This window comes from Phyllopteryx taeniolatus, chromosome 20 (genome assembly GCF_024500385.1).
Source record: "Phyllopteryx taeniolatus isolate TA_2022b chromosome 20, UOR_Ptae_1.2, whole genome shotgun sequence".
Lineage (NCBI taxonomy): Eukaryota > Metazoa > Chordata > Actinopteri > Syngnathiformes > Syngnathidae > Phyllopteryx > Phyllopteryx taeniolatus.
The window spans coordinates 2,879,910-2,900,331 of record NC_084521.1 but is presented as its reverse complement, the minus strand read 5'-3'; the positions used below and the strand labels follow the sequence as shown (position 1 = coordinate 2,900,331).

Below are 20,422 nucleotides of genomic sequence, written 5' to 3'. Positions count from 1 at the left end.
GCTGACTAATTCTATAATTATCATATACAGTGAACGTCTGTTTATCTCGGGGGATATGTTCAAAACCCATCATTGATGAGTGAAAATCTGCAATAAGGAGACCATATTTAAAAAAAAACTATTTTTTGTTTCCCTCCTTCCACACACTTTAAACACATTGAAAAAATATGTTTAAAGTGTCTATCGCTGTGAAGAAATTGGAGACCATCATATAACATCACTTTGAAAAAATGAAAAGAAGACTCGCTCGCAGTTTTCCTAAGAGGCACAAAGTGCTTGCGTTAAGCTCTCTGTCACTCCTAGTTGACGTTTACTGTAAAACTGACACATAAAACAAAAGAGAATCAAACAGTGTACAGTATATTTACTATCGATGCCAAAATGTTCAAGCAAACCATATAATTTCAACAAAGCTCTGCTATCTTAATGCTAACATAATTCGAAGTGCCATAGATGGGCTGTTAGGATAGTTATAAACCTTTAAACAATTGCTATTTTTACACTTGTGGCGCAGCAACACATACAAACAGAACATACGACAATACTCATGCTCGTTAGCCTAATAGCTTAATTGCGTAATAATTTCAAACTTACTGTCACAATATTAAAAAATATCAATGTGCTTATTGAAAAAATGTCCTTAGGTTTGTATAGATTCTCAGTTATCTAGGTCATGGTAATCTGCATAGGTTGAATTGAGGCAAGTGGACTCTTGTTTGTTGAATTTGTTGCAGTTTTTTCTTCTTCTTTGACGATTATGCTATTAGGCTAATGACATATTCTCTCTGCTCTATGGGAACAGTGACTATTACTGCGACTAAAGTAGTTGGGGACCTTCTCTGCCTCTTCTTCTTGCTGTTAAACTGGATCCCTTCCAGCAGTGCTGCCCAGTATGTTGCGGCTGCACTAAAGGCGTCCGACTCTAACGATCGCTTAAAAATCTGCAATTTAGCAGACATAGCAGAGGAACATCCATCCATCAATTTTCTTTACCGCTTATCTATATTTATAATAAAAAAACCTGTCCACTGGCAGATTGTAGGTCACGTTTAACAGCATCATGGCTGTCAACAATGTCACCACGTTCCATTGCTTCTGCCACAACAACAATAAAGTCTTTTGTATTCTGACTAATGATGGTAAGAGTCATATGAACTATTGCGAGTGCAGTGCAAAAATTTTTTTTTTAAAATGACTCAGCGAGCCCTTCCAATCCAGTCACGGCACATTTTCCTCACAGCAGCAAGGAATGCTGGGAAACGACAAAGGCTTCTCAATGTGAGCGGGACAGAGGTCAGAGGTACACTTCCACGCGGCCTCGGAACGCCCACGTTACCATGGCAACCTGCCCATAACACACACACACACACACACCAGCATTCGATGATGTGTTGATGGACAGTTGGGGCTTTCTAGTGCTCGTCTCTCACTGTTCTCTGTACAAGTACCCCCTCAAACACGCACACACACGCACCCACACGCACACACAGGCTTCCTCTCTCATTAGTGGAATCAAAGCACTTCATCAGTTGCCAATGGAGCCTCTCCAAGCCTCTTAATTATGTTCACAAATGCAACACCATTGATGGGAAATCCATCCATTATTTTCTATGGCTCTTGTCCTCATTCGGGTCGCGGGTGAGCAGGAGACCCCAGCTGACTTTGGGCAAGAGGCAGGGTACACCCCGGACTGGTCACCCATCCATCACAGGGCACAAATAGACAAACAAGTATTCAAACTCATATTTACACCTTTGGACAATTTAGCCCAGGTGTGACCAACACAGTGCCCGCGGGCACCAGGAAGACCCCAAGCACCACATGAGTAGCCCACGGGCCTGTTCTAAAAAGTGCTCGCCAATGATGGGACATTGAGAGTTCCCAAAAATGTTCCAAAAGTGGTCATTTAAAAATGTATAGTAAAAACATTTTAGAAATAAAAGTGTTGCAAATTGATATTTACTGTCTTTCCTGCCTTGTTGAATCAATAATGAATACAGTGGGGCATTGACTTACGGGTTGTATTTGTAACAGTAACAGCAAAACTAAGCAAAAAAGATTTTGAAAAAAAAAAAAAAAAAACAAGGCACCTCTTCCATACGTTTGTCTCTCCAGGATTTCATCACGTTCCAAACACTGGATGTCCTACTTGTCTTATTGTATTGTATTACTTATCCAAAAACTGGATGCCATACTTGTCTTGTTTGCATGCTGAATGTTTGTCCACACATGCACACTTTGAAAGCAGGGCACAGCAGTTTGCGAAAAGGCAATTAGCCCCTGGCAGCCGTCCGGACAAGTGAGCGCTCTCAAGGAAGGATGTTACTTTCTCTGATGCTGTTGAATTCTGTTCTGTTTTTTTTTTCTTTATTGTCTCTCGTTTGGTTTAAGTATCTCATTACAAATGTTAATAGGAGTCAGGTGTGCCTGGCACATAAAAGCACACATAGCTGTCTTACTACAACGACGAAAGCTGCCCAACAGGACAGCGTGGAAACACTTTGGAACCAGTTAGACGTGTACGCACTTTAAGTCAAAGTTGTTCTCTGCACACTGCTATGAAAAGCCCTCTGAGCATTTATTTGATGTCCTTGACATTCAGCTTAAGTTACTGCACTAGTAGAACAACTAGGTCCAAGGGCGTATTGTCTTGTACGTTTTTTTAGTGCCATTAATGGCTGACGAGTATGTCATTAAACTTTATTGGGAAACTACTGTGCTGCACTAGTAATGCTATCAGGTCCAATTAGTAACCTGCTTGACCCTACTAGTAGCACCAAAATGCCCACAAGTTAGTTTTGCCTCACTTAGTAACACCGAGTTGTCCTACTAGTATGCCCAAGTTGTCCTACTAAACAACTTTCCATAAAGCCATTTGAGCATTTATTCGATATTCTACTAGGTCTTACTAGTGACAACAAACAGCATACTAGTACCTAGACCTTGAGCTGGATATCGAGGGTATTGAAATAAATGCTTAACCTGCTTTCCATTCTCTGCCAGACCCCAAAACACCCGAGTAACAACGGCAGTGACACCAGCAGCTGCGCGCGATGCCAGAAGGTTTGTACCTGAAGTCGTCGCCTCCTGGCGTGCAGCAAAAGCGTCTTCATGGCCGCTCAGCCCGTCATGGCGCCCCGAACGAGATTTACAGAGTGAGGAGAGCCGACCCAAAATCCGCACGCACGCGCGACTGGGAAGGCCCTCCAGCTGTTCATCATGTCCTGTCATTGTTTCCCTGGCAACAACATCTGCACAGGAAGGCAAACATCTGTGCGATGATCCACCCATCACACGCACACGCACACAGCCACGATACAGCATTTGCGTGTTTGTGCTCACAATTATGCGCATTTAAGAGAAAACCCTGAGATTTCCCACGGGTCTTTGAATGCACCGTCAATTTTGCACAACGCGTCTCGGAAGGGAAATGGTGTGGAAGCATGATAGTGCATGAAATTCCACATGTGCCAGTGAGGAGGAGGAGGATGAAGGGAGGAAACGAAACAAAGTTTGGAGGCTGCGTGTCAAATTCCTGCTCAGGTCAGCGCAAGCCCGGCCCGGCGACTCCTTCTCTATTTTCATCTCAATTAAAAGGAGTTTACAGGTCGTATTGAAAAATAATTTGGAGACAGGATCCATGCTATAGAACAAAAGTTCTCAACCTATGACTAATTCGTTCGGAACGCAACACATTCGGTAGATGGAGGTATCAGGTACATTAGTGCGCTGAATTGTCTTATAAGTGAGGACAGAGAGTGTACTAGTACACGGACCGTAAGGCGGATATTAAGGAAATCGAATAAATGCTCAAATGTCTTTCCATACAGTTTCAAGTCAGCTTCCTGTGTGCACGTGTAACATACACACACACACACACCACGTCCTCACAAAGATATTGTGTGGCGCAGCTGTGATTGGTTGCTTCCGAGAGAGAGAGAGCAAAAGAGAGAGAGAGAAAGAGAGAGAGAGCAAGAGAGAGAGAGAGAGAGAGAGAGAGAGAGAGAGACAAGTTCAGGAAGACGATTTGGACACATTACATCATCACCCTGTGACCTCTCACAATGGCAACACCCACAATGCACTGCTCTCAGCACACCGCCCTGCCTGGCACCGGGAGAAAACACACACACATACACACACATTTCCTATTGATCAATATTTGACATTCATCAATATCCACTCACAGGAGAGCGGGTGGGACTGATATCTCCGTTTGGGTGGTACGTAACGAGAAAGAACTTGCTGACACGTGCACACACCAGTAGAAAACAATCCACTCTGATTTCAAAATCGTTCACGTTTCCTTTAACGTTACATTTACTTTTCCCTCACAAGCGTTCCTGATGTGAGAGGCACACACCTGACTGAAGAAGTAGTGTGTGTGTGCGTGTTTCAAAAGACAAAGACCACAGAAAGCCAGTTACAGATGGTCACACGAGATTAAACACCATCTGCCAGTGAGCGCTACACACAGTATTACACACAAACACGCACACAGGAAGTTGTGACATGATATATGGAATGTGAAAAATGAGTAGTCTAATAAGGAAAGACATTCATATTTTTAGCTTTGGTGAAAGAGGCCTCGTTCTCTCTTGAATAATTCATCCTTCCTTTGATCATCTGTCTTGAAGACCCGGCTGAAGGCGGGAGATGGGGGTCCACGTGTGGCGTCAGACTGTGTGAGTGTGTGTTACTTAAAACGATGCCAGCCTGCTGCCGTGGAACATTTACTGTCTTTTGTTGCCTGAATATTTGAACAAGTGACCTCAAACACATGACGAACACACACGCACGTTCACACACGCACACACCTGAGATGCGGCAGATGGCAGCAGATGTCAGTCAGTGCCTCAAGAGAGTGGCGACGCTTCTAATGTGGTTTGGAAGCCATTTTCTGTCCACACTGGGGGCATCAGTGTGCGTGTGTGTGTGTGCGTGCGTGCGCAAAGGACTCTGGAGAGACGAGTAATGACTACTCAGCTATTCTCACACAGACGATCCATAAGCCATCTCCTCTGCATTTAAAAATCGATGCCTGCAGCTGCCAGCAACACACACACACACGCACCCATAGACACACACCAACACATAGACACACACACAGAGAGCTTGAACATTTTGGTACGTTGAGAATGACATCTCTTGTGGAGACATCAGAGGGCCATGAAGTCAACCTTCAGCGTATACACATTCATGCACATGTACTGTGGTGGTATTATGGTGTATTATTTATTCACATGAGTCAATTCATTTAATTTAATAGCCTTTCTCTTTGCTGCACTGCTTCTAGTACATGGATGTGGCTTTTGGATTTTTGGGCCAATCAGATTTCGTCCTCTATGTGTTGCTATGTCAGCATTTTTCTGTTCTCTGATTGGTTGGTAAGAGCAAGCCAAGTTTGACTAAAAAACACTGTAGAAATCTGAACACATTAATAATACATTATATAATCAGCATCTCCGGTGAGTATCTCCGCCCCTTAAATTTTTGCCACGTCATTCGATAACTACAGTGGTACCTTGACTTAAAAGTAACGAACTGTCACCTGGTCCAATTTTTGCTTTGTGTTGCGTACCCAAAAATTAGGAGCTTCTTGAGTGGACTTGGAAAAAATAAAACAAGAGCGGCCTTCAATGAACCACTTTCTGCCGTTTATTAAACAGGACAGTCAAACATACAAATACAAAATGAAAACACTTGCAAGGTGCATGGAGAAGACGCTTACTGATCTAACGGTTGCGCGCTGTTATATTGCATTTGTGTAAGTAAGTCTTGATGGTTTGTATAGTTGTGATAGAGGTGTGAGGCGGATTACGTATGTCCGGTATCAGAAATGTACTAAAACGGAGAGAATTGTAAAAAAAGGGGGGTAATATGAGGTGCTATTTTCTCACTTCACTGCACGAAAGCCCCTCGCACACATGAAAAGATTGCAGCTCTGCTAACGAGTTGAGCTTGTGAGAGGCTTGTGTATGTTTGGGGATGAGTCACCGGCCGATCCTCAGCCACAGCGAGCGTCGCTTTCATACCGGCAATTATCCTGAAGGAGTGGGCGTCAACCCATTGCGCCGTTGTCACTCACACACATACAAACACAACTGGCCTGGTTGAGGCGTGTACGCTGCGCTGGATACAGCGTGGCATGGATGTAAGACAAACTCACATTGCTGGGCGTCACGCCGTCGTCCTCGCCCACCGAGTCCTCAAGGTCGTTATGAGCATCCTGGAAGCACACAGAGTTTAAAGGTTAAGATGGCAGGTGCTTTATGTGTCTTACAATGCTAAATTAAGCTAAGCTTAATGTTTATTGACCCTAACATACTGTTCATTTTCTATCCACACGTAGTATGTTCCAGGCCAAAAATATCCTCATATCAAACTATTAACAAAATATCTTTTTAAAATGTATGAACAGCCTGTCGCCGGCACAGTGGACGACTGGTTAACACATCTACCTCACGGTTCTGGGGACCGGGGTTCAAATCCAGCACATACTAAACATAAGGAACAGAAGTCGTGCAGAGGTCAGAGGGTGCCTTGACACAGGCACAAGAAAACATTGATTAAGTATAACAATCCATTTATTAATGCCAGACAGGCAATTCATCCATCCATCAATCCATCCATCCATTTTCTTTACCGCTTATCCTCACACGGGTCGCGGGCGTGCTGGAGCTTATCCCTGCTATCTTCGGGTGGGAGGCGGGGTACACCCTGAACCGGTCGCCAGCCAATCGCAGGGCACATAGAAACAAACAACCATTCGCACTCACATTCACACCTATGGGCAATTTAGAGACCATGCATGTTTTTGGGATGTGGGAGGAAACAGGAGTGCCCGGAGAAAACCCACCAAGGCACATGCATGCAAACATGCAAACTCCACACAGGCGGGGCCGCGGATTTGAACTCTGGTCCCCAGAACTGTGAGCCAGATGCTCTAACCAGTCGTCCACCGTTCCACCAGACCAAAACTTGTTTTGAATAATGTCATTGTCATTTGCTTTTTCTATAAACTGGGAAAGAACATCAATTAAAATAGGAAATCAGATTTCTGCAAATTAGTTTTTTTATTTTTATGGCCCAGCCCATCGACCTGGAGATGCGCGGTACGGTGAAGAAGAGCAGACAAGAAGTAGCAAGACATAAGGCGGCTTGGCAGCCCAACTTCTTCCCTGCTGGAACGACAGCTGTGATTCCGACACCGATATCACTCCTACGACGGCAGACGACGATTACTACTTGTAAAAGCACGAGCGCGGTCGGCTGTTGACTTCCTGCGATGGGAATCGCCAACACGCCTACAGTGATGACATTGCATTTGAAGGGAAGCGGGTCACGGCGGACGTGAGACATGGGGGATGATGGCAGCCATAGCGCGGATGGAAACGCACGCGACGTGCTGCGGCACGCTGTGAAATTCCAGGAGCGACGGCAATTTGACTCGAGCAAGACCATGTTTGATCCCGAGCGCCCTCGACGCATAGAAACATGCACTTCATGACCATAAATGTATTTGCATTTTTACACACAAATTTCAGATTGCGGCCAGGTGTGCTGGAATCTATCCTGCCTGAATTCGGGGCGAGAGGCGGGGTCAACTCTGGACTGGGTGCCAACCAATCACATGGCACATGTAGACAATAGGGCTGAAATAACGATTATTTTAATACTTGATTAATCTGTCGATGATGTTTTCAATTAATCGATGCATTATTATTATGCAAAATTAAGATTTCCATCCCTTCATTAAAAAACAGGACGTTATTTTAAATTGACAGTGCAGAAAATGCACAAACATGAACTGATTATGATTCAGTTCCCGGTTTGGTCCGTAACATGCCAGAAAAGAGGCAAACAAGTTGGTAATTGTTTTCCAAAGTAAATAAGGTATTTGCAAATGTCTCATTTTGATGATAAACAAGGATAATCAGTCTGCTTTATGATGACAATCAATATAATTTTTAATATTTATTGTTGAGAGGCTGAAATTCCTAGGATTTGGACAATTTTAAGTTAAACAAGGTCTCTAAACGATTATTATAATCGATTAATTTGATAAATGATAAGTTGTTAATCAGTGTACCTCAAGTAGAAAAAAGGCCCAGATTCGAACCCTGAACGTCAGTATTAGTGAACTAGCGTTAAACTAATATGCTCTTTGTCCTCACGAGTAAGACTAAGCACGCACTAGTAGAATGACTAGTGGACATGGACCTGAAGCTGGATATCAAGGATATGAAATAAATGCTGAAACGCCTTTCCATAGGTGATGGTTGCCATCGCACGTAAGCGGCTCCAAGTTCATTGTTCCGTCACTGATGTCAGCGCAGCACTGTGGGAAAATCGCAGGCAGGTACGAGCTCGTCCACGTGAAAACAAGTGATGCCGGCAGTATGACTCACTACATTTTTGTGCTGGAGAATCGCAGTGGCCAATCGGGTTAGATTATTATTACTATTCCCAATCTGACGCCGGCACCCAGGAAGCGGACACGCGCGGGTCGCTCTAGTGCCGGAACGGTGACAACGCCACGCAGGAAGTGGACACGCAGACGTCGCTGCTGTCACGCCACGCGCAGGAAGTGGACGCGCTTACGCAAGCTCCTTCCTGAATCACCCAGAAAAGACGCCTCCTGTTTGTTACTGAGATTTTTACAAAACTTGAAGAACTGGAACACGCACACACACTCACACACATGCATGCCACTGACTAAGTGGGTCGAGCAATCCCACACTTTTCTCCAAACGTTTCCTGCGTACATTCATTCTTTTGCATAACGCCACAAAGACTAAGAATAGAAGACACAAGACAGGCTCTGACTTTCTGCTTCTATTGACGTCTGACATCCATTAAGCTCAATTGATGTCATTTGTCAGTCTGCAAACATTGCAGCATAATCCCCTCCCTTAATGTCCTAACAGCTTTTCAGTATTGGACTTTTGGACAATTATTGTAATATAATGAGCATAATAAGATTCAATACAATAATAACAACAATAAGATTTTATCTTAAATTATGTTTAAGTCTCAACATCTTCCACCATGAATGTGACTTTCACCTTGTACAGCTCAATTTAAAAAACGAAACCATTTCATGAGGAGAAGTAAATATACAACATTTGAGATAATGTGGTTGCATAAGTGTGCACAATGACATTCAAACTCGTGTGAAATGTGAGTCAGCGCACACCTGCCACCATTTAAAGTGCCTCTGATTAAACCCCCCAAAAGTTCTGATTTTCTTGTAGGCTTCATTCCGGTTTTTTTTCTTTTCTTTCTGGTAGAAGCTAGCTGTTCACAATTCCCTCCACCTTGACTAAGGCCGTTTTCACCAACCACGCCTGGCCAAAAAAAAAAAAAAAACTACTGTTGACCAACCCCAAGGAACACATCCACTGAGACATAAATAGGGAGACTCCACATCTAAAATTTTACAACTGAAGAAGCTTTTTGGATTAAAGGCCAAACGTCTTCAACAAACAAGAACAGTGCAGCTGCCTTCATTCAACCGTTGTGGAATACTTGACCAAGGTCCTGGTTCCAGCTGAAGAAAAACAGACCCAAAGCATGATGCGTCACTGTCGGTGTTTGGTGTTCTGTTTGATAAAGTTCAGCTGTTCTAGCAGGGTTTTTCTGGCATAGTATATAATATAGTCTATTAAAATGATAAATTACAGACCTTTTCAAAATGTATTCAAAGCTGGTCAGACATTAATAAAGGTATGATTAATCCTTAATAAATGTTTTTGAAAAAAAGGGGGAAAAAATTATGTTTTACACCACTTGTTTTTTGGATTGAAAAATACCTATAATTAAACTATGTATGATTATTATATGCTATGTATGTATGATCATTCTATTGCTATTTTACTCTTTCACTGTTTCAAGATTCACCATGACCCTGCAAAGAATAACAGGTGCATGTTTCTGCAGGAACCTGTGCAAATGTGGTGGAAATACTGACAGTTCTCAGGACTGTTTCAACAGTACCACCCATCACCACAATTTTCCTTAAAGTATAACTGTTTTTAGCCTCCTTGTTTGGCAAAATATTGCATCACAAATGTAGTTTTTCACATTTGCCAGCTGACAAACATCCCCGTTATGTCTGGAAATTACACCAGGATCTTGTGATGCTTCAATCTCTATTTGTTTTGCAATTCAATTAGTAATTAAATTTCAGTTGCTTTCGGGGAACTCCTTAAATTTGTTAGCGTAATAGCATAATGGCCTAAGTCATTTTTAACATACTGTTACCAGCTCGATATAAATACCCACGTGCTTACTAAAAATATTGTTTTTTGTTGTATTCTGAAAACTTTCAAATATTACTTACAAAACTATAACTAATTGTTGACTTATGTTCACAACATCAATAAAAACACCAATCTGCTTGATAAAAAAAAAAAAATTCTTTACATCTGTGTTGCTTGTCATCCAGGTCATGGTAATCCACAATGGTTGAATCGAGGCTACTGGACTCAGCTTGTTTGCTGTGTTTTTTTTCTTGTTTTCTTGTTTATAATTATTGGACCTCTTAGTGTTCTTACAGGACATCGGGGGAACTCCCTGGATTCCAAAACAGACCACATTTACCTTCTTGTGCATCCAACACATGCTTTATTGTTTCTGTGAGACTTTGTGAGGACAGATGTTCTTATTCGATTCTTGTGCTCCAACAGGTCAGTGCGAAGTTTGTATTATACTAGTAATGCGCCAGTGTTGGTGACACACTTGTGAGTCATCAGTGCCAGTGGTGCAAAGTAACTAAGTGATTTTTACTCCCTGTTATAAAAACTGGTATTTGATTTATTGTGTATAATGAACAGTAAAGATGCACTTTTCACTTAAATACGTTTGAGAGTGTTTTTTTGTTTTGTTTTGTTTTTTTAACTTGTAATCAAATACAGGAGTTCAATCAGTACTTGTACTTTTACCAGAACCTTCTATTACGGTTTCTCTACTCAAGTAGAGCGTGCGTACTTTTGTCACCTCTAATGACTGACAGTAAAAATTCATTATTACTTTTTACTTTTGTACTTACGTACACTTCGGTCTGTATATACATTTTTTTATATACTTGTACAGGAATTGAATCAGAACTACTTTTGCTAAAGCATTTTAACAAAAGTGTCTTTACAGGACAGTGCGCAAACCTTTTTCCACCTCTGATAATTGACATTAAAAATGGATTTACTTTTTTTTCTTTTACTGACGTCAATACTTCTACTCTTACCAGTCTTTTTTTTTTTTTTTTTTTTTTTTACATAAGTACTATATACTTCAACTTCAAATGTATCTTTTGCCCAAGTGGCCAGTGCACGTTTCCCCGTGTTGCTGAAGTTTGACTGAAAGGTGAGCGCGGACTCACTCACCTCCCCCGTCGTCCCCCCCAGCGGCATCTTCTGCCAGGGATCCACCAGCTGAGCCAGCGGCATCTTGTCCTTCCTCTGCCTCGACTTGTCCTCTCCCTGCTGCTTTCACTTCCTCTTCGGCGACCAGGGACCTTCAGTCCAGCCGCCCTGACTTATTTTCTCTGGTGTCTCTTTGGTCAAATGTGAAGCTAGTTCCGCGTCAATTCGCCGGTTGGCGCCGACCCGCCACGGACTCTCGAGCCGAGCGAGTAAGACCTATCCGCGGGTGTGTACTGGCGCCGAGTCCGCCCCTTCCTCCGGACGGAGGAACATGAGAAAAGGCAAGGAGGACGCCCTTTTCTTCCCTTCTGTGAGCCCACGGCCACATGTAACACTCGACAATCACTCCTGTAGTCTATCTGCCACCCCCTCTCTGTCTATTCTCTCTTCCTCCTTCGCTCCCTCTCTCGCCCAGACCCGTTCACTTCCTGTACTTCCCAATATGGCGGCCGGTGTCGGCTTACCTGTCCTGCTTCGTCACCATGGCGAAAAGCAGTCAGTTGGACTCCTATCGCAACTAAACCACATTAATTACACCGTTATGTAAAGTAACGTGGTACATTGACTCATTTAAAGTAACTTTTGGGATAAATTGGACTTGTCAAAGTAGTTTTAATGCAACATACCTTTTACTTGAGTATTTTTGTTAGGAAGTAATGCTGCTTTTACTTCGTTACGTTATATTTGTATCTGTTTATTATTGCTTGCGTGGTTTGTAAGAGAGTTGTGTCACGTGACGGTTCCACTACAAGCAACCACTCGTGACGTTGCCTACATTTGACCAATCAAACGGAGCCCGGGAGTCACATGACCTATCGTAGCTCCACCTCGGCCCCGCCCACACGAAAGCGAAGTTTTCAAAAGTGGTTTATCTTTTTATTAAAGTGATATTGTTGGGAGGTATCTGACTCTTATCTCTATTTTACATTTTTGTCTGTTTGACATTAATGCGCTGATTTAAAACAAAAATCCCGTAAAATACTTTTACTCGAGTAATTACTTGGAGGCCTACTTTTTCATTTTACTCGGGTCATTACTGTAATGTAAAACCATTTATTTCCTGAAAAAAAAAACTGTAAAAAAATAAATAAATTCTGGAATAACCAAACTACGTTTCTGGCTGGGCCTCAATTTGACACCGTTGTCTCCTCTGAAGAAATGACGTTTATATGTGCACCTAATGGTCTTTTGTTTCTTTTTTGGGGAAACAAACTTGGCCACCTACCACAACTTTTGGCCTAATTGCAGTTGACTTGACTTCGTGTGGACTTTTCTTTATTCTCTTAAACAGGTAAGCCAACCTCTCCATTAAGAAACTTCATATTTGGGGTTTTATGTTAAAAGTTGCATTGAAATCTTACTTTTCAGCAAGTTCTCCACATAGTTAACTGGCCAAATTCTGTTTTCAAGCTACTGATCAGGTTACCCAGTACACATTTCTCACCTGGACACCATCAACAAAACTATGAGTAAAACATTTTTTGTCATGACTGCTATAACTTGTATCACCAGCTGAGCAGAGACATATAGCAGCAGAAGATAGAATAGCAGGCATACAGAGAGACATTTGCACATTTACAGTATTCCATATCACACTAATGTGGGGAGAGTGTACTAGAACAACCTTAAACTGAATGGCAAGTATATTGAATAAATGTTCCAACTGTTTGCCATACAGGTAAGCACAAACTCCACTGTAAACAAAGATGCTGCTGCTAATATTTCATACATATAAATGTTTCTCTTTATTTTTGCCACGTCAGGTGGCATCAAGTATCCACAAATAATATGATTGCCACATAAAAACTGGTGCAAATGACATCGTTAATATTTGCTGTAAAACAGACGTACTTTGACAACATGATGATTAAAGTGCTCCTTTTGAAATTGTATATTTGAAAGCTGGTAAACATTGGAAAGTTTTGGTGCATGGATAAAAATGAAAATATTGCTTTAAAAAAAATAAAAATAAAAAATAATAATCGCTGTTACACAATACAACATTGTTCAGTTTTCAACATTTTCAGCAGTTAGGACAATAGTTACATCAAGCTTTAAATAAATAATCAGACTTGTAAAAACTTAATGCTGGAGTCCTTATGATAAAGACAATTGTGACAGAACTCCAGGCAGGTGTTGCTACAGCTCGAGTACAAGATCATATATTAATGATAAATAAAGCTATTAAAAACGTGACAAACAGGTCCTGGTCCCGTCAAGAGTTCTGGCCAGTCTCATTTTGGGTGCAGCTGCTGTTCTAGCTTACAGACTTAAGCTTAGACCAGGGGTTGGTCCCACGGACCTCCAGGGGTGGATCGTTTTTAAAGATGTGGTTGCACAAGTCGTCCAATGGTGGCTCGGGGTCAGCCATCGCAAACTGTGCTGCCTCCTCCACCTCCTTCCGAATGGCCACATCCATTTCCTAACAAGAACAATATGCATGTCACAAATACAATACTGTGGTGATGCGGTAAATAAGACATGACTGTTTCTCATCTCCCTGTCACTTTACTCTCCACATACAGTGTTTTCACATCAGACAGCCTACCACTCCCTTTGGACACCAACAAGGCCTTTGACACTTTCTTCTCCTGCCCCTCCCTTGCATATTCACACCACCGGTGAACATCTCCCTCTTGTGGGTCACCACAGTACACCAATTGATAAGGTATGTAAACAATAGACGCCAGAGTACTTCCAGGTGGCAGAACAAGTGACTACCACTGACCTGAACCTAATATCGAGCTGAACCTGTGGATGGGGAAGATTAGGTGAATAGATGTCATAAATACCTTTACAGAGAAGACGGCAAAACTGTCTGGCGGTGGTGTGGCAAAAGTAGATGCAGTGAACCTTCACATAGCATTTGCAAATTTGTCTATTGTGAATTCCACCCCCCACACCCCCAAAATCTTTTTTTTTTGCTGAAACTCTATTTGCCTTTTTTTTTGTGTGCTCAGGCCAAAGCAATAGAAATAATTTGGCACCATCTGGTGGGATCTTGGAGTTTGGTTGAATTCATTGATAGCGTTTTCACATGCAATGGAGAATATTATTTATTCATTTAAAAATTGTAAATGAAAGTTTGTTTCTGCTTTTCGCCAAGAAGAAAATCAGTTTCCCCAATCGCTCTTCCTTGGGAAAGGGTGCCATGTCATTGTGAATTGTACTGTATATACGAGCGTCAGCAATACATCGGGACTGACTTGGAAGTGAAGCTCAATCTAAGTTCATGTCCTCACCTTCAATTCCTCCACAGATGTCATATTGTTGCTGAGCATTTGCTCTTTTAACAGGGCAATGGGGTCATTCTTGCTGCGCACATCCTGGATCTCCTCCCGAGTGCGGTAGCTACAGAAGGCCCATCACAGACAATTAATGGTGATAAAGAATCGATCAAAGATTTTTACAAAAACACCATATTAACAAAAGACTCCAGTGCTACCCTCGCGTTACACTTTCACAGGCCCACAGCATTCAAGTTAGGGCCAGAGTCCAAATAGTCTCTGACCGATAAAAGCATACTTTGCTTGTCTGATTAAGACAAGAGTCCCACCTGACACCAGGGTCACTCATGCTGTGTCCATGGTAACGATAAGTCTGGAGCTCCATCACAATTGGACCCTGAAAAACAAAAGTAGATAAAACCGTGACTATGTAGGTTTAACTGTAGAAATGCTCACAACTGAGCCACGTACATCACCTGAGCACTTCAGAATCATACTCACTAGGGATGCCGATTATTGAATATATTAGTATGTGTGTAATGAGAGATGTGTTTTGTTTGTTGAAATTAGCTTTAACAAATTTTGCTCTGACCAACCAATCACGGGACAGAAAAATGTTGACAGCTGACCACCCTCCACAGTGCACGACGAGCACAGCAGCTCACCTTCCCGGCTCGGCAGAGGTCCGCTGCAAACTTGACTGCCTCTCTCACGCACAGAACGTCCATCCCGTCCACCTGTATCAGAAGCACTGAGCTGAAGTCACAGAAGGAAAACTGCTGACTGGTCAGTTCTTGTTGATCATGTGACATGCGCGTTTTGTGTGCAGTATCATACATGAGCATCAAACAGCTGGGTACATGCTCACACCTGCAACTGCCAGGACACATACAGTGTGCCTTGTTATAGTCTGGGTCCGTGTGGGGCGGCTCCAGGACACAGTCTTGCTGCAGCCGCAACCCCGGACCCTTAAATATTTTCTCCATCATGTCTTTCGTACTTCCGGGTGGCAGAACCTTTAGCCATTTCCAATGGGACCACTAGTAAGCAAACCCGTCAATATCATTTGACCAAGGCAAAGTGATTGCTAAACAGGGTGATTGGGTTCAATAATGATTTTAGCCTTCTTCTCGACCACCATAGTTTGAATGTGCGAAGTATCAGTCAAAAACATGTTACGTGATGTAAATGGCTTAAAGGAGAACAAACATCTACCATAGGTCACATTTCCACAGGTAAGTAGATTAAAAAAATAGATGTGGTTGAAATTCGGCCAAGTTTTTGTCACTTTCTGCCACCCATAAAAACATGAAAAGGTCTGTGACATAACAAAACTCACTCTGATCCCCGGTATGTAGTCTCCTCGCTTGTAGTAGTCGGTGCTGGCCGACGCCCTCTCCGCCGACGTGCCCATGCTGTACTGGTTGTTCTCACAGATGAAAATGCACGGAAGCTTCCAGAGGGCAGCCATGTTGAAGGCCTCAAAGAGCTGCCCCTGTTCAGCATCAGGGGTTGCAAGATTTCAGAAATTTTAAAAGTTGGGACCTCTCCATGACTGTTAACCAGAAATGTATAAAAAATTAAAGGTTGGCTCTTAATAGAGAATTTAAATATTTTATTTTAGCATAATTCTGACTAAAACAGCTAGAGTTCATGTAATTGCTTTGGAACCTTAACTTAAGAGTGCCCCAACTTCTAAGTATTTGGTACGATCTGTTGCTTGTTATTTATTTATTTTGCTTATTTGTGTGTGTAAATGACAAAAGGCAAGTTTAATGTCTTAATACCTGTGTAAAATGCTAGCACACAAATGTGTTATTTAGGCTTGGTAATACCATTGACGAGCCTCATGTGAAGTTGGTTTGTTCGTGTTGTATAACTTCCTGAAAACAGTCGATAATGTAACATGGGTTCATAATTGTGTACATGCTTGATGCCGTTTGTTCCTCTCCATTTTAAGTGCTTTGCTGCCATCTTGTGGCATCTATGCAATTACAAACCCTATGCAATATTCAGTGTTATATTCATCTTGACTTCCCACAGAAATTGACCTGAAACTTTCTGGAAATTGTCTACCCTATTTCTTGTACAGCACAGTGTGAGCTTTGATCAGACCACATTTGCTGGTTGGTACGTTTATGCTTCGGTTTGTTACCTGATTGGCTGCACCATCGCCATACAGCGTCACACACAACTGATTGTTTCCTTGGTACTGACAAGCTAGAGCGATTCCGGCACCCAGTGGAACCTGAACACAACACAGTAGAGTCTGTGGTTCTAGGAGGAGACCATGCCAGCAACTCTCATAATAGTTCAAGGAGCCAAAAATCTCACATCGGTTACGCCGTGGGCAAATATACACCTTCACTTAATCGGGACAAACATTTAAAATCACCCGTTTTCTGTTTTTGTGCATTATTTTTTATTGTTGTTCTTGCAGCATCTTGGTGCCAAGGAACTACGTTGAGGTGAATTGAGGAGCTTCAGTTAGTGTTACTTTGCCTCCATCTTATGGCATCTTGGTGCAACAGAACATTGTTATAGTAAGTTGGAGCTTCATTTAAACAAAGGTACAGTACTCTGTTTGCCACCATCTATGGAAAATTAATCATTTTGTAATGGGGGAAGTCTATTTTATTCAATGTATATACAGTTCGTGACATTTGTCTGGTGGCGTGCTGTGGAATTGTTCTAATGTAAAATATGTGCCTTGACGGAATAAAGGTTGGGAAAGTTTTGCACTGCTCACCTGTGCTCCCACGATGCCGTTCCCGCCGTAGAAATGCGGCGCGTACATATGCATGGATCCTCCCTTGCCTTTGGAGACCCCGCCTCTTCGACCTGCGCAGCGACACATCTGAGGCTTGGCGTTGAACCGATCGATTTCTTCTTAACATGGTCTTACCCATGAGCTCACACAGGATCTCCTTGACAGACACGCCGCGGGTGTACGTGTAGGCGTGCGCACGGTATGCCGTGATCAGGTGATCGCTGCGGTTAATGGCAGCCTCGACACCTGCAGCACAAGCTTCCTGTACAACACCAAAAGGTTTTTCTTTAATTTCCTCCCCCCGCCCAATTGTATGTATGGCATCAATGCCTTCTTGATTAATGTAGACTCCTGGCATTGGTTAAAGATGACCAGCCCCAATAAAAAAAGCAGCACTGCCTAACATGAACTAAATATTTTATGCAGAAAACCAGGTAATTCCAAAGGGTTCGCATACTTTTGTTTGAAACTGTACATGTTCCCCACCTGTCCGTCATACAGGTGACAGAACCCACGGATGATCTTCTGCTTGTAGAGCTGATCGGCCTTCAGCTCCATGCGCCTCACCGTCTGCATGGTGCGGTAATACTGCAGGCCCTGCTCGCGCGTTAGCTCCGCCTTCATAGAAGGCCCGTCCTCCAAGCGGTACAGATCGCATTTCTATTGGCTCAAAAAGCAAATACTTCCAATAGGTCTGGGCAATGAACCAAATTTATGGATAAATTGGCAGGATTTTATGTTATTTATTTTTATTTATTTATTATTATTATTTTTTTTAAACAGCAGCTTACATAGTTCAAAGCACATTTTCATTGATGTGCACTTGTGAAAAGTAAGTTTTGAGGCAGCTCATCTCTAATGAAGGTTGATGGAGCTTTTTCAGCTCACCTTGATGTCGAAAGTCACCTGAGGCGTAAAGTCAGCGAAGGAGCAGGAAGCTGTGATGCGGGCAGCCTGAGGACACACAGAAACACTGTTAGCGCACTAAGAATGAGAATCATCTTTATTTGCCAAGTATGTCAAAAACAAGGAATTTGTCTCCGGTTGTTGGAGCCACTCCAGTGCGACGACAGACAGCCATTTGACAGAAAATACGTTTGAGACATAAAAACACAGTACGGAGCGTAAGTGAGCAATCAAAGGTTACCGGTAATGTGGTATTCCGATTCATTTTTTACATTTTTTTTAATGACAATTCAACAGGTCAGCTGGCGAGCAGTGACAAGGGTTACAAGTCATGTTAAGAGACGGGGGTGCTGTTGACACTCCTAGGCCACAAAAAAATAAAAAAAGTCTAATTGAAATGAATCACTTTACAAGTTTGGCATTGATTCATTCGTTTGTCACTATGATTTGAGTCAAGGGTAAGAAGGAGTATCGGTCATGTCCCCAATTAGTCCAAATGCAGACTGCGACATGACACATGCCTGATTAAGAGTCTTTAAAAAAAGAAAGTTCATGACAGGAAGGCAGGTAGACATGGAGGCCGGCGTCTCCGCTTCTTACTGGTGCGGCTAACGACGTGCTAACTAAGGGCGCCGCGCTGGCTCTAGCGCTGACTACCGGCGGAGGTTTGGGGGGCAGCCGCTGCGTCTGTGCCAAGTCTGGTGCCGCCGGCGAGGTTAGACTGACGTACTCTGACAGGCCAATCAGCAACTGGGAAGCACAGGAGCCAACCAATCAGAGCTAGCGTGAAACAGGAGACCAGGGGTACTCAGCATAAAGCTTATAGAAGCCAAATATGGAGACTGAGGTAGGCCAGCTATGTGTGTATAATTAAACATTTGAGCAGTGACAGTGCGTTTACACTGATATGACGTTATTTAAACAAGACCACATCCTGGAATTGCTTCCAAATTCCTGTGGAAACGGTCGCAAAATTCCGTTCACGATTAACAGAAAGTTGCAAAACCTAAGCCATTTCCTTCCATCTGATAATTACATGTTAGTAATTTTTACCCACCACCACCATCATCATGATCGAAGGGTGGCTGGCAACTTTGGGACACTTGTCTGACTGCATGTGGTGCCAAAGTGTAATCATTGTTGGGAAAGTAACAAACATATGAAGTAAATAAGTATATTAGAGGGCTCATTACAGTGATAAAATAAATGCTGCGGAGAGAAAAGGTTATGGACAAACAGCAGGTGAGTGGTGAGCAGCTTACCTCCGACACAGTTTGGGCTCCCTGGGGTTCCGGTGAAGGTGGATGAAGGATAAGAAGCCAGACATACATTTGAATTTGTGAGCGATAGAGCATTGAAGAGGGAAAAACAACTTGTGATACATTTGGAAAGTTTGACAAAGAAAGGCTTTAAGCAGGATGAAACTATTTTCTGAGCATTTCACACTTTTCGTAACGAAATAAAATGTAGGTACTGAGAGAGAGTGTTGTTAAAGACATGTTAGAAACAAGGACGCACCATTGTTTCATTAGAGAATGTGCTGACTGACAAACTTGCTCATGACGAGCTTTCGTAATTCGCTCATTCGCTTTTCCTCAACTTAATATTAGTAGTAGATCACGATACACTGAGTCTTACATTATACTTTGTGACAAACATTTCTTTGCTCCATAAAATTACACACAACTATTGGAAACACAAAAAAACATTTAGTCGCACTACATCATGTGCTAGAAAGTCAGTAACTACAGAAATAGAGGAAGTATGAATAAGTGAAAGTGTCAGAACAATGAGGCGCCCACAAGGTCAGCAGCAGCACCAAGCTAGCCCAATTAGCCTGTTTAGCTCGTCCGGAGGAGAAAAACAATCCTCCCGTTAGACGAGCACCGCTGCCGGAAGACTCACCGCAGTCCTGCCGGTGATCCGACACAGCGCGTTCGAGAGGAGGGTCAACATGTTCTGCATGCTAGTAGACGGCGAGCGGACTATTTAAGACGATTAAAGGCGAACTTGGACGTCCGCGAGAATGCGGTGCGGCGTCGGGGTCCGTCCCCGGAAGGCGTCCGGTGGAGAAAGGCGACGGGAGCTCGATGTTT

At 42.8% G+C, this 20,422-nt stretch overlaps 2 protein-coding genes and 1 long non-coding RNA gene across 20 annotated transcripts in view; 1 reads left to right on the top strand and 2 right to left on the bottom strand.

Moving 5' to 3' along the window:
- The window catches only part of LOC133469922 (ribosomal protein S6 kinase alpha-3), a 27,236-nt gene extending 15,406 nt beyond the window's left edge, over nt 1-11,830 (bottom strand). The window contains exons 1-2 of one of the 3 annotated variants that reach the window (XM_061757556.1): nt 11,385-11,830; nt 6,170-6,229 (exon numbers count right to left, since the gene is read on the bottom strand). In XM_061757556.1, the coding sequence (XP_061613540.1) occupies nt 6,170-6,229; nt 11,385-11,447 (123 nt within the window). In that variant the 5' untranslated portion in view covers nt 11,448-11,830. The remainder of the gene's footprint in view (nt 1-6,169; nt 6,230-11,384) is intronic. The other 2 variants (XM_061757557.1, XM_061757558.1) reach the window with 2 other exon arrangements.
- Nucleotides 10,643-17,393, top strand: LOC133469924 (uncharacterized). Of its 3 annotated transcripts, XR_009785818.1 has the most exons (5): nt 10,643-10,691; nt 12,672-12,714; nt 13,949-14,091; nt 15,292-15,436; nt 17,091-17,393. It is a non-coding gene; the product is annotated as an uncharacterized LOC133469924 (long non-coding RNA). The 3 variants fall into 3 exon arrangements; XR_009785816.1 differs by lacking the exon at nt 10,643-10,691 and having other exon boundaries at nt 12,016-12,714; XR_009785817.1 differs by lacking the exons at nt 10,643-10,691; nt 12,672-12,714 and having other exon boundaries at nt 13,852-14,091.
- Nucleotides 13,140-20,422, bottom strand: LOC133469923 (pyruvate dehydrogenase E1 component subunit alpha, mitochondrial-like). Of its 14 annotated transcripts, none has more exons than XM_061757561.1 (13): nt 20,232-20,418; nt 19,589-19,609; nt 18,927-19,076; nt 18,309-18,374; nt 17,907-18,080; nt 17,556-17,682; nt 17,400-17,491; nt 16,806-16,898; nt 15,990-16,145; nt 15,316-15,387; nt 14,980-15,047; nt 14,666-14,774; nt 13,140-13,845 (listed from the first exon to the last, which is right to left on the bottom strand). In XM_061757561.1, exons 1-13 carry the CDS (start codon nt 20,289-20,291, stop codon nt 13,681-13,683), a joined length of 1,353 nt encoding a protein of 450 aa, XP_061613545.1. In that variant the 5' UTR covers nt 20,292-20,418; the 3' UTR covers nt 13,140-13,680. The 14 variants fall into 14 exon arrangements, 13 of the variants coding, with proteins under 13 accessions (XP_061613545.1, XP_061613546.1, XP_061613548.1 ...); XM_061757562.1 differs by having other exon boundaries at nt 18,327-18,374; XR_009785815.1 differs by having other exon boundaries at nt 13,816-13,845; nt 15,316-15,406; nt 20,232-20,421.